Below are 13980 nucleotides of genomic sequence, written 5' to 3'. Positions count from 1 at the left end.
CACACACGCGCACAGACAAGACACACACTCTCCTACTCGTTCAGACACACAGACACCCCCCCCACACACACACACAGACACAGACACTACACAAGCACAAACACACACAAACACACACATGCTCGTGTGCGCACAGACAATTCTGATCTAAATGTGTTCAGATAGGTTCATAACAATAGGTGCTAAACAACCTAATAATGCCTAATAAGTTACAGCTGCCATTTTGTTGACAGCTCTCGGCACAGTCAACAGCCATCCCTCTGGTAACTTATACGGAACAGAGCAGTCCGCAGTCGGACTGCACTCAGATCAGTTCTAGCCATCGGCCATGGTTCCATTTCTGCCGACATCTTCGTGAGTATATGCGTGGATGGCCCTCGCCAGACATGTGCTTCCACAAGGCTCGGCTTAGCCCCACTCACAGACCTGTGAAAGTGGCGTTTGAATTTGTTTTCTGGAGATGTGGCTTTACCGGCCATCTCCGTCCTCGTCTTAAATCCCTATCTCTTCATGAGTATCTTCGTAAGTATCAGAAGTGACAGAAACCAAGCATATTGACAGGGCATATAGCAAACTTTGAGTAGCATTTCATGCAGCTCGTCAGATATCGGAACTTGGCCTTCCATCTTATACTTACCTCCAACTCCAGCGAAGCAGTGGTAGAAAAGGGTTTTTGGATATATACACCATAAGTACGATCATGCATGTGGTTGTGTTGCGCCACTTGCTTGTGAGATACTGTACGTGTGAGAGAATTAGTGTGCATACTGTAGATATACATGCCATGCACATACAGAGGGGGAGAGCTCAGTTCAAAAAGGATCATTGGAGGAAGCAAAGAACAAGACTTAGTGCACAGTGTGTGCATACAGTACTTGAGTGTGTGTGTGTGTGTGTGTGTGTGTGTGTGTGTGTGTGTGTGTGTGTGTGTGTGTGTGTGTGTGTGTGTGTGTGTGTGTGTGTGTGTGTGTGTGTGTGTACATGCGTGTGCGCTGTGTGTACATGCGTGTGCGCTGTGTGCGCTGTGTGCGCTGTGTGCGCTGTGTGCGCTGTGTGCGCTGTGTGCGCTGTGTGTGTGTACATGCGTGTGCGGTACAGGGGCTGTTGTACTCACGGCTTTGGGTTTGAATGGCGGCTGCACCTCTTTGTTCTCCAGTTTCTCCCAGTCCATGTAGCGGAAGAAGGCGTGCTCGCGGATGTCCCGCTCCCCCTCGGGACCGCAGCCCAGACGCTTGCCCGGGTGCTTAGTCATCAGCTGACGGATCGTGTTGAAAAGGCACACACACACACACACACAGAAACATGGACCCACACACACACGGACGCACACACACACACATGCACACAAAGTCAAACTCTGATTCTCTTTTGACCTTTCTGACGGACCTGTAAACAAGTAAAACAAGCCTCTAATATCTGGACTGGTTCATATTAAAATTTGACAGAATCTGTAAGAACTGTGAGACACATAGGCTAGATAATGAGCTAGCCCCACAGTCAGTTGAAGGCTCGGGTCAATAATACGATCTTTACTGAAGTAACATTTGCTTGGCAAAATGTCAATGCTGCTCGTGATGTAGCTGGTACGCCCCTCTGTTTCACCTACAGGCTGCTTGGGCTCATGATGGCCAGATGAGGCTAGCCTGGTCCTGACCATCCCATAATACTACCATTTTATTTCGTATTTATGGTCTGGCATTTGTTTGCTCTGAAGCGATTGTAGGAAGCAGGAAGTTTGCACTCAGTTATGGCCTGAAATTGGACACCTCTCACCCAATCGCTGGCAGTTACTCAACAACAACATAGCGCAGACCAATGGCTCTGGCACAAATGTGTACGTCATTGTCACGAGCGTCCTCCCCCTTTCGCCCCCATGTGGGGGGCGTATTTGATTATTGGCTGTTTTCTGGGGGGGGGGGGGCGTTGCGATCAAAATTCTACTGCTCCAGGCACTCCACAGAGAAGCACGGCCAGACTACAGTAGTGGAGCCAATCCTTTGGCGGAAGTATGTAGGATGGCTCGCGAGGCTAAGATGAGGCCCAGCTGGTTAATTGGACTAATTACGTGCACCTTAATTGGTGCAGGTATATAGGGATGCCTCCCCTCCTTCACTTCAGATTTTGCTCCTCTCTCACATTTTGACCAGACACCACCTTTTGCACACACCACGCTACACCAACATTTCATACTTACGTACATTCGACCCACACGCATCCACACATACTCTACCCCTAGATATTATTTTGACCCCATTTCTGTTCTTTAAAATAAACATAAAAAAAGGTAAACCTTTGTGTGAATCTTTTATGTTGCGCCGGTAACGAGCAAGGCGTAACAGTAGCCCAGTCAAATGACAGATGAACACACAAAAGAACATTGGCCCAAGTAATGACCCCAAAGACCAAATACCAGTTGTGAGCAGTACTGCAGTTTCCCTGAAAGGTGTGTTGTGGTTGATGTGGAATGGTATCTGAGCTTTCAAACCAAGTGCAAGAGTTGTTATTTTAGGGACTAACAGACTCTTTCAGTTATTTTTTCCATCGCTCTGAAGAGTTTGCCATACATTTTATTTGGTGTTGTGGACCATCTATTTGTGATGGGTGGTGCGTATTGGAGGTTGATTTGTAATGGTATTGAATTTTCTGTATAAAAAGAAGGCAATCCGCAAACTTCAGGTCTATTTTTGTGCAAAGAAACTTTACTTGACTTCAAAGTCAAGTAAAGTTTCTTTGCACAAAAATAGACCTGAAGTGTGCGGATTGCCTTCTTTTTATACAGAAATTTCTACTGAATCCTGCACCTTCTAAACAGATGAGCGGTGGCCTATCACAACTTAATGGTATTGAATTGAAATATCACACAATAACATCACAATGCATAACAAAATGGTGGAGATGAAAATGCTCAATACAGTGACACTGACAATACTTCCAGACATTTTATGAAATATTAATGCCATTTTCTCTTTTGAACACAAACTTTATAACATAAAATCTAACATGAGGAGCTAAACAAGGCATGTGTTGTATTTTTAAATTGATCAAATTCCTGAGAATTCAACCATGAAATGTCTTGACTTGGCTTTCAGTGTTTTTAGTGGCTCGCACATGCCGGAACATGCCAGAGCTGAATATTAAAGACGATTTAGATGTTTCACTCTGACGCGTGAATGCAATGTGTTCTCAGAGAGATTAAGCATGGTGGGAGTTTTGTGAGGAATAGGAAAGAGAGAGAGAGAGAGAGAGAGAGAGAGAGAGAGAGAGAGAGAGAGAGAGAGAGAGAGAGAGAGAGAGAGAGAGAGAGAGAGAGAGAGAGAGAGAGAAAGCCACCGAACAACATGTTTCTTTTTTTTCTCTCCTTTTCTTTCTTTCTGTAGGCGCCTCAGAGTGCATAAAAAATTGATGGCATGAAAAAGTCTAAGCAGTCTCTGAAGGTAGCCGAGGTGGCAGTAGGTAGGGCGAGAGCGGAGAGAGCAGAGCACCCCCATCCCCCATTCCCCATCCCCATCCCCTCATAACCCTAACGGGCCAGAGCAGGACGCAGGTGGGTGGCAGCTAGCACTCCTGTTCCAATGGCCTGTACAGCTACGCCATCATCATTAATGCAGTCTTTACCAGTAGACCACATGTATATATATTAATTCATACACTACATACGTACATGCATACAGAGTACATTCATAAATGGATTCAGAGAGAGAGAAAGAGAAAGAGAGAGAGAGAGAGAGAGAGAGAGAGAGGGGGGGGGAGAGGGAGAGAGAGAGAGAGAGAGAGGGGGGGGGAGAGGGAGAGGGAGAGAGACTATTAACTGGTATGAGACTATATGTCTTTTTTATATATTATTTTTCTTCTGTATCAGCTTTAGCAACAATGATTGCATCATTCACGCTAATAAAGCTTTGTTTGATTTGATTTGATTTGATTTGAGAGAGAGAGAGAGAGAGAGAGAGAGAGAGCGAGAGACTGTATGATGCAATGCTCACTAAGCAATGCTGAATGTTTTGCACGAGTTGTAAAGCGGCTGAAATGCAGTAAACCCACACGAAGGAAATCAGTTGGTTTTACGGATGCACATTCTCACTCACTCTCTCTCTTGCTCTCTCTCATTCACTGTAGGCAAAACATCACTCTAAACTCTGAGGCGACATCAAATCTGGAAAGACCTTCACTGAATATCCAGCAGTGCAATTCTGGCATTAAGTACGGTTGTGGTGGGTAAAATGAGACATTTGTTTTGATATCGCAGATGCCATTTCCGTGCACCCTAGATGGCTGTGCGAGTTACAGATGGAGGGAGACTGAAGGGTACGCTGCAATTCGGGCTTGTGTCACTGGCTTGGCAGGACATCAAAAACACAACCATGGCCAATTTCCATGCATCAGGCACACTGGTACATTTCTCTCTCTCTCTCTCTCTCTCTCTCTCTCTCTCTCTCTCTCTCTCTCTCTCTCTCTCTCTCTCTCTCTCTCTCTCTCTCTCTCTCCCTCCCTCTCTGTGCCTCTCTCTCTCTGCACAGTCACTTTGCTTTAAAGCATCTGCTGAAAGTATAATATGCAAAGACAAACGGGTACGAGATTATGAAATGTTTCTCAGAGTGCCAAAGGGGCTTCAAACAAAGTGAAACATTTTTTTAAATGATAAAAAAAGTACATTTGGCGTTCAAGAGTGGGGCTGAGTGTGTTGACTTGGCTGGGTAGTCTTTGCATGATGCCCTGTACTTGGGGGTGCTGGGATGGGATTGATTACACTCAGGGGTGCTGACAGGGGGGACAAAGGGGACAGTTGTCCCGGGCCCAGGGAGAGAGGGGGCCCAGAAATTGGTCCTCATTACATCTATTGGGCTGGTGGGCCCATTCAGATGACTTTGTCCTGGGCCCTGCCAAAGCTGTGAGCGGCCCTGATTACACTACATGTGTACTGAGACAAAGCCCCCATTTTCAAGGCATTCTGACTTTACTGATGGCAGCCTTTGGGTGTCAAGTGTATCCAAGTGTGGATACACAGTTAAGGCTCATGCGAGGGGGAATATTACTTTTTGATTGGTTGTCACCAATGTGATGATGTGCATTGTTTGTGGAGGAGACCAAGTAATACACAAAGTAAGTGTAAAGGGTGAGGTTATGACCATTAGATTGAAAAAGCCAAAAAACCTGAGTCCTTAGCGTAATGCACACTCTACTGCCAGTGGCATGCTATAATAGTTGTTGAAGAGACACCTACGTCATTGCACATTACCTTTAGTAATGCATTACAACTTAGTCATCGCCATTCTGCTAACACCAAATTTATAACAGGTGTCTTAACAGACTAAAGGTACTACCTTACTGCCCCCCACTTATGGAATGGATGCTGTAATTGGCCCTACCACAGCTGGTAGAAATTGGCTTTCTGAGGACATTTGCCTATTTATGGAAATCTAGCTGGCTTTACCATAGCACCCCCGGTGTTGTGGCCTGTCTCAGATTACATGACAGAAAGCCAAGATTTCCCACCTCTGCTCTCCAGCATCTAAGCCTTCTAACCCCCACCAGGGCCGCTGACAGCTTTTGCTGGGCCCAGGACAAAGTCATCTGAAAGGGCCCCCCATCCTATACATACAATGTACTGAAAACCCAAATTCGGGCCCCCTCTCTCCCTGGGCCCGGGATAAATTACCCCTTTGTTCCACCCCTGTCGACTTCTCTGCCCCCACTCACACTGAATGGTCCTCCGGGTCTTCCCAGCCACTTCAGTAGGACACGCACACACGCTGAGAGCCGAGAACGCGAGCTGCTGTGCGAGGCGAGAACTGGTCTGGCTGAGCAGAGAGGCGACGGCGGCACAGCGCAGTTTTATCGTTGCGACTGTCGGAGCTCAGTTAATGCACGGCCGTTCCCCCAACCGAACTGCACAGCACTGTGTCTCCTCCTTTGGCGGATTGGGCCCACTCCATCAGAATGATCTGAAGGCCTACCGCTGGAATGATACGCATGGCTGGCTGCACAACTCCACAATACAACATACAACACAACACAACACAACACGGGCAGGGTAGTAGTGTGTGTGTGTGTGTGTGTGTGTGTGTGTGTGTGTGTGTGTGTGTGTGTGTGTGTGTGTGTGTGTGTGTGTGTGTGTGTGTGTGTGTGTGTGTGTGTGTGTGTGTGTGTGTGTGTGTGTGTGTGTGTGTGTGTGCACATGATGTATTGTTTGTGTGTGTGTGTATGTGTCTTTGTCTCTATGTGCATGTGTATGTGAATTTGAATGCATCTGGAGAAAAGGATGCAGTGATACAGTATAAGAACAACTCCCTCCATCTTTCTCCCATTCTTTCTCACCCCCATCCTCCTCGCCTCCCTTTCAGCCTCCCTCCCTTCCCTTCCCTCCGCCAGTGGGTCCCCCATTTTGCATGAGTCATTTCACTTGGCAGTCTCAATGCTGAGCAGGATGCTCCCCTACCCTGTTCTCCATCCGCCGCCTCTCCCCATGTAAGACAGACATCCCAGCGCAGCGCAGCAGCCCGAGATAAAATCAAGCCGAGCATTCAGGCTCACGAATCATAACGCGAGGCGAGTCGGCTTTTCCCTGCCGCCGCACTCTTGGTCAGCGTGGCTTTAAGCCGGGGCTCTGGCCCGTGCATATTCAACATCGGGCCATGTGTGTCCGCGCATTCTTATTTTGGACTGACTTGGAGCGGAAAGAATGCTTCACTTGGCCACGAAATACATGGGTTTTATAGTGCCATTCCTTGAGACTTGAGACTTTAAATTGGAGATCAGGGTGCCAGATGAATTGTGTTGTTTATGTTTATGTGTTATACCTACAATCCTACATTCAATATACTGATGCCTTGATAAGTGAGGATAAAATGTGACGTCTGACTGGAAAATGATTCCAGAACAGATATTTTGTAAACCTATGGGCAACTGCTCTTGAATAGTGAGTATACAATATGTTTGGTAGGATATGATCTCGTATGGCACAGTATGGGGGAAGAGAGAGGGGGGAGGGCCAGAGGATTGATGTGAGGCTGTCTGAAAATGTAAGTCTGTTTTTATGCTACACTTTTTGCTGGACTTTGTTGCCGATACCGGGGCTAAAAGCTCTTAGCATTTTTGTTAGCATTATTCAACATCATTTTTGTATATGGACATTTTGCACCTTTTTGAACTGAAATATTATTTTTTGCTATTTTTGTTGGATTTTGACTTTTGGATTTTTGCCTACACTTGGACATTTGGAACAGCACTGTTACAAATAAAATACCATCTATATTTTTGATTTCTGACCACCTCGTTTCCGTTTTTCCTCCCATCTTCATGGTTGCCTTACTCCCCACATGGGGGTGACTGCTCACATCCTCACAAGTGGTATGGTATGGGCTAGCTACAGAACAACATCACCATACAGTACATCCACCTCTTGTATAACTGACCCTGAGTCTCGTTCATAATTGGTGAAGGTTACTCAATATTGAACCTGATTGCTTATTTACTTTGTCAGATAGGAAAGAAATGTTCGTTTCCCATCAATCAGTCTAAAACAAATCCTAAATGGCCAGACACTTGTAATATACAGAGACTGCAGCAGTGTTGACATTGACCTTCCAACACCATCTTCCCTTTTGAAGAACAAACAGAACAGAACTGACAAGGGAATAATAAGTGACAGACCATATAAGGGGGAGAAACCTCACACAGTCACACATAGCCTAAAGAATCGATCGAAAAAAGACACTCAATTTTCACCGAAAAAAAATAAATATTGCCCTCTGTGTACCAGTGACAAAGTGTTCTCTTGCATTCCACATCTGAGGATCCTCCACTAAAAGGACAGACTTCATCAAATAGGCTTTCAGAAAGAGCTCAAAGCATTTTTTTTAAATGTGCATGCGATTTTTTTCCCCTCCCCGGACTATCTGAAATGTCAAGGATTCATTTGGTATTCCCATGCTATTTGTTGGGAGGGTGGGTGGGTGGGTGGTCGAGCGAGCGATTGAGCGAGGGAGCGGGAGGATTGCTGCTAGTGGAGAACAGGGCTAGTGGAATCTGACGTCTTCACAGTCGCCTCTAAGCTCCCAGCTCCCCAGCCTCTGTAATGTCCAGAGCTGGACTGGAGGAGAAATAGGGCCCGGGCACTTTTGGCTTTAAGGGGCCCCTCATTATTAGTGGCACAGAACTGACTCACCAGCGTGTTATTTTTTTAACATTTCTGAAAATAGGGGCCCACGAGGGTGCAGGGCCCACCAGGAAATGCACGGCATGCAATATGGCCAGTCCAGCCTCTGTGATGTCTGCAGCGCCTGCCTGCACGTTTCAGTGCTTTACTGGGGGGAGCTGCTGCTGGTGGTGATGGTGGTGAGTGCTCACAACTCACACTTGAGCCAGACAGAGGAAGAGAAAAGGGGTGAAAGAGAATAAGGATAAAGAGAGAGACAGATACAGAGTGCTGAGAGAGATGAGAGAGCACTCACAGACAATCCCTGAAACAAAGAGAAAGAAAGAAAGACCAAGAGAGTACAGTGTGTACTTGGTGTGTGTGTGTGCGTGTGTGTGTGCATGTGTGTGTGTGCGTGTGTGTATGTGTGTGTGTGAGAGAGAGACAGAGAGAGAGGGTTGTAGATTGGGGGTGGGTGGAGGGTGTGGGGTGGCATACTTAGAGATGGAGATATATGGAGTAGGTAAAAAGTGCAGAGATTTACAGGCATGAAAGACCAAAACCAGTAGGGAAGCAGAGAGCACACAAGCAGACGAAGAATAGGTGGCACGACAGAGAACTGCAAAAGAAAGAGATGAAGAGAAAAATATCAAAAGAGGGTGCGGCCTCTTGTTTGCCTGAATTTCAGTGCTTGCATTTTTATGAGGGGTGAGGAAGAGGAAAAGGTGGAGAGAGAGAGAGAGAGAGAGAGATAGAGAGAGAGAGAGAGAGAGAGAGAGAGAGAGAGAGAGAGAGAGAGAGAGAGAGAGAGAGAGGGGAAGGAAGAACAAAGACAAAGAGTAGGAGAGTGCAAGGCATTCAGATTCGGAGCGCGATCGCATCAATCTATTATTTAATGCTCAGATTAGCATGAATGTATTAGAGGACAGGAGGGGAGCCCAGGAGGATTCACCTGCTCTGCCTACCCTGTGTACCTCCTCCCTCCTGCACTCCGCATTCCCAAACAGACGTCTGCATTTAAAAAAAAAAAACATTGCAGACTGTGGACAGACTTCCAGTGGCAAAAGGAGAGATGGGTAACCTACTAGACGATCCCGCACAGCAGCTAAAAATATTTGTTTTGCCGGTTGAGTTGGTCCAGCCGTGGCTCCTCCCGTGAAAGGATCGCCACCTCAGACACCAGACTAGAGCCCCTGTTTGATTCTTTGGGGTAGACTTGGAATCAACAGAATGGCTACGGCTAACAAAGAATTGTCGTTTGATTGGTGATCGTGTTGCCCAAAACAGTGCAAAGGAAACGTAAACTACAACGGCAACCGTCTGGTCCTGCTCTCGGCCCTTAGCTATATGAACCGAGTAATCCAGGCTAATATTTATGTGTTTTAGTCTGGTCTCCAGGCTAAGAGAGTGGATGTGAAAAGGAGTCAGCTTGGCATAATGCTCAAGACCTGTATGGACCGATCCATTCCTGCTCCATTTGCCTTAAAGCACACAGACTTGATGGATAGCGGATTTTGGGTGTTAAGTGTAGATACTATACAGTAGGCCTACAGTAAGTAACCCGTGAGGGAGGAAAATATTCCTATTTGATTTATTGGTACATACAGTACATAGTAGCCCCTTTCCTTATATTGTGGTTCAGAGTGGTGAAGAGTAAGTAATAAATGAAGGCAGCGAGAGTGAAGGGTGGTGTAGGGCAATGACCCCTTTACTGAACAAACCACTAGGGCCCATGAGGGCACTTGACCACTTATGGTAAGGGCACTGTCACCTCCCCACATTTGGGCTTGTATGCCCACCCACGGGGGCCCCGATTTGAGTCCGGCCCGGGTCATTTCCTGATCCTCCCCTATCTCTCTGTCCCATTCACTTCCTGTCACCATCTTCGACTGTCCTGTCAAATAAAGGCATAAAAAAGCCCATAAAAAGGGGCAATGTCACATGCAGCAAATGTTCTGTGTGCTGGCAGTGCGGAAGCGGTTTTGCCATTTCTCTGAGCAGATGAAGTTATGAACGCTTGAAAACAAAAACAGCTCTTCCACACCAACAGTGCGGTGGCCAGTGGTGACTTGGAAAAAAAATGTGTTGCTGACGCTGTGTGTGAATCAGCACTCATGTTAGCATGAATTGTGCAGTCCATGGTCTACCAGTGGCAAAAGGGAGGAAAAAGAGAGAGAGAAAAAAAAATGGTGGAAAGTAGTCAGATCCACGCTCCACACACCATCAGAATATCACATGTTGGACCTCTTTTACTAACCGTACAATACCAAGTCATCAGCAACAAAAAGAGACTGCATGGTGGCTTAGGGCGGAATTCTCCCGTCTCCACTTAAGTCGGTTTTACGCGCGCATATTTTACGCGGTCTTATTTTGCGCGTATTCTCCCCTCTGGAACGTCGCCACACCCCTCGCGCTTAACTCAGAAAAACAGCGCGTAACCCAACATAGGCGTGATATATGCTAAATGGGGGGATGAGTCTCCGCCAAGTTCATCAGTTGTGGCTACAAAGAAACTATGGAGCATGGATTTTCAGATCAACCATGTGAAAACCTCGGCAGTCCATTGAGATCCAACACTGAACTTTAACTTTGAATTTAAAACCAAGTGCCAAAAGTCCTCGTGCAAGAGCATCTCAACATCTAACCTCAGCTCATTTTCACAATCACAAGGCGAGTAGTGGAGGTGAGATATTGAGATGGAAACGCAATGTGTACCTTTGGCGGGAACTCAGCTGAGCGTTTTGGTGCGCAACAGGTTGATTGAAATAATAAACATTATTAAACGTTTTGCTAAAAATGAAGTTTGGCGTGTTGCCTGGACAATTCCGGAAATCAAAAGGTGATTTAAAATGCTATATCATCCCCACAGTTAAACAAACACATAGTATTTGCTGACTTTTAAAAGTGTTTCTCCGCTTATCTGTACAGCAACGTGACATTAAAATAATTGGAAATATGTGGATCTCAGCTGTCCGTCAGCATATTACACTTAGGCTACATGCATGCTGAAGAATGAACAAGGAAATCGATCGTCATGAAAAAACGGAGAGTTTATATTCTGTCGCAGACATGGGAATTAATTGGACATGGGCATGCAATGCCAAGCCAGGACTTAAACGCGCAGCTGATGGGATGTAATAGAGACCAGAAGCGAAATGCCAAAGACTGTGATAATGATCTGATATGTAGGCCTACCTTTTTACGTTTAGCTGTAATGACATTCAGGAAATATTTTCTGCCTTACAAAAACAGATAGGACAACCTGTAGCCTACCTCAGTATGTGGTGGTTTTGTATGTCGGGCATCAGTTCAGAAAGTTTAATAGGTTACATGCACATATGCACGAGTTCCAATAAATCACAAAAGTGGAGGAGTTGCAATAAAAACTCTTTACTTAACGTTGTGGCTACAACATGGTAAAAATGGTGAAGGTTGTTTTTGAATAGGCATACTTTGGGTGGTTGTTAGGACGACTGGAACAGCGGTCTTTAGTCTGACGTGCCTTGTCAATTTAGCCTACTTGTGCATGGTGCAACGAGGTGTTTTTGGTTTTGGTTACCGTCCGCGGAGACAACATGATGATCCTCATACTGATTAATTAATTACCTGCTTTTGTTTGTAAGTTCACCGATATGAGAACATGCTCTGGGCAGCTGGTCATATTTTGTCAAAATTAATGTAGGACGTTTATGTGGAACTGTGAATGAATTTCGATTTGGACTCATGTCGTCGCTGACGGTAAGGAACATCAACAAAGCATACCGTGTAACAAACTGCGAAATGTGAGCCAAGCGAGCATCAAATGCAATATTACATTTTACCTCATAGTGGCGCTTGACCTTACTACAGCCCTTTGATGCGCGTAAAGGCAAACGCGCGTAAGTGCACGGGAGAATACGCTTAGGATTCATTTACATGCGAAACTCCCTGATTTTGGCCTGGCCCCACCCAAACTGCGCAACTGGTAAAATCATGCGTAAACCCCGCTTAATCACAGACTTGAGTAACCGCGGAGGCGCTGTTAAGCGCTTTTTTTGACTTAAGCGGGTGGGAGAATTCCGCCCTTAGTGTGTAGATACATTTTAAGAGTTTGTGTGTGTGTGTGTGTGTGTGTGTGTGTGTGTGTGTGTGTGTGTGTGTGTGTGTGTGTGTGTGTGTGTGTGTGTGTGTGTGTGTGTGTGTGTGTGTGTCCACACATCATATTGGCCACAAACATGATTCTCTGTTCTCTCTGATTCTCTGAAACTCAGTTCTTTGGCACATGCCTGAACAACCATCTTGAACATCACTCACAGGTACAGAAGTTTAAAAAAACCCTGCCACGAATCTAACCAGCTCTGAATCTAGACATCTTAATGACCTCTCAAGTCAGGTTGATTAACAACTCTGTGATTTCATGGCCATGGGAAGTACTTTTTAACAGTGTGTTCTTGGGCATCTCAGCATGATAAAATAATAAAAATATTTCAATACTAACAGAAAAAAGTAGCATTAAAAAACCCCTCTTGCTACAGGGGGTGCCTGCATCGCCTGCAGCACCCCTACTTCCCACGGCTATGTTTCAGGGTTTTTTCTCTTTAAACCCATGTCAGGGTTGACATCTCTGTCCTTTGCAGCACATAAAGTAGTTAAAAAAGTTGCAGCAAATTCACCCTGACGATTTGTGTGTCGGCGGTGCGGAAGTGGTTTTTTGTCCACCGTCTGAGCAGAAAGAAGACCGCATGAAAGAAGATTAGTCCTTCAACGCCAATAGCACAGTGGCCGACAGTGACTGGCAAATACAACTCGAGCAGATTTTTACGGTCTCCGAGCCATTGACTGTGTGTGAATCAGAATTTAGTTGGAGAGGTAGAGCCCTTAATTTCCCTCGGGATCAATAAATGATACTCTACTCTACTCTACTACTCTACTCTACTCTATATTTGGTGCACTATGCCTCCTGATTTCCCCATGCCGTTTCAGTGTCTTCTGGTCTACATGCTTTCTTCACTTAGGCTTACTAGGTGCTCTGCCCCACCAATTTCTTCCTTTTTCTTCCTGTGTTTTGTCATGCGATGTGGTGAGCTGTTGAGTAAGGGATCTTTGCCATTATATGCAGTGGTTAAACTTTCGCATGTTGGCTTGAACACATGTTGGACGGGTTTTATTAATTGAATACACACTGGCCATCAATGGCCTGATGAGGGCAGTTCTAAACATCTCTTCCCCCTATTAGAAAGTTTCTCTTCATGCAAGAGCAAGCTGCTGGCGTAATGAAAGGGTAATTGCTAGCAGCTGAAATGACTGATCTGATGCTGATGACCAAGGTCAGATTTCACCGAGGGCACATGATAAACAGAGAGGTTGAGTTAATTGCAAAATGGACAGGGGAGATTTCAATGTGCAACAATGTATTGCTATGTGATTAATTCCCATGACAGTGTTTTTAAGCCTCCTACTACAATAAAGAAGATCAACAGTATTCAACCTAACTACAGGCTATACGTAAACCACCACAGTGAGGAGTCCTCACACTTGAAATCCTTTATTCCTGTGATTTTTTTTCCATGGCAGGCTGAAGACAATGGTTGAAAGATAATTCTGCCATGGAATAAAAAATAGAAATAAATAAAAAAACTCCTCGCGCTAAACCTTCAGTCAGACTACTGTATGTCCTGCACGTTTCCTTGGAATGTGAACACTTTCAATCTCAAACATCAGCACAACACACATACAGTATGTACACATACAAACACATCCAGGATTGGAAACAAAAAAGGCAGAGGCTTTTCTGTGCAGTCCCCTGTAAATCATAGGCCAGTCTTAAAATAAAATACAAAAACCCCCAACACCATCTCCCAATGAAG

The 13980-nt window shown here is 45.5% G+C and overlaps 1 protein-coding gene across 1 annotated transcript in view; it reads right to left on the bottom strand.

Moving 5' to 3' along the window:
* Nucleotides 1–13980, bottom strand: part of LOC134467845 (protein kinase C beta type) — a 173564-nt gene that overhangs the window by 15124 nt on the left and 144460 nt on the right. Inside the window, exon 16 of the mRNA XM_063221805.1 lies at nt 1115–1255. Coding sequence (XP_063077875.1) covers nt 1115–1255 — 141 coding nt within the window. The remainder of the gene's footprint in view (nt 1–1114; nt 1256–13980) is intronic.

This window comes from Engraulis encrasicolus, chromosome 2, assembly GCF_034702125.1.
Source record: "Engraulis encrasicolus isolate BLACKSEA-1 chromosome 2, IST_EnEncr_1.0, whole genome shotgun sequence".
Taxonomy (NCBI): domain Eukaryota; kingdom Metazoa; phylum Chordata; class Actinopteri; order Clupeiformes; family Engraulidae; genus Engraulis; species Engraulis encrasicolus.
This window is presented reverse-complemented; position numbering and strand designations above follow the sequence as displayed.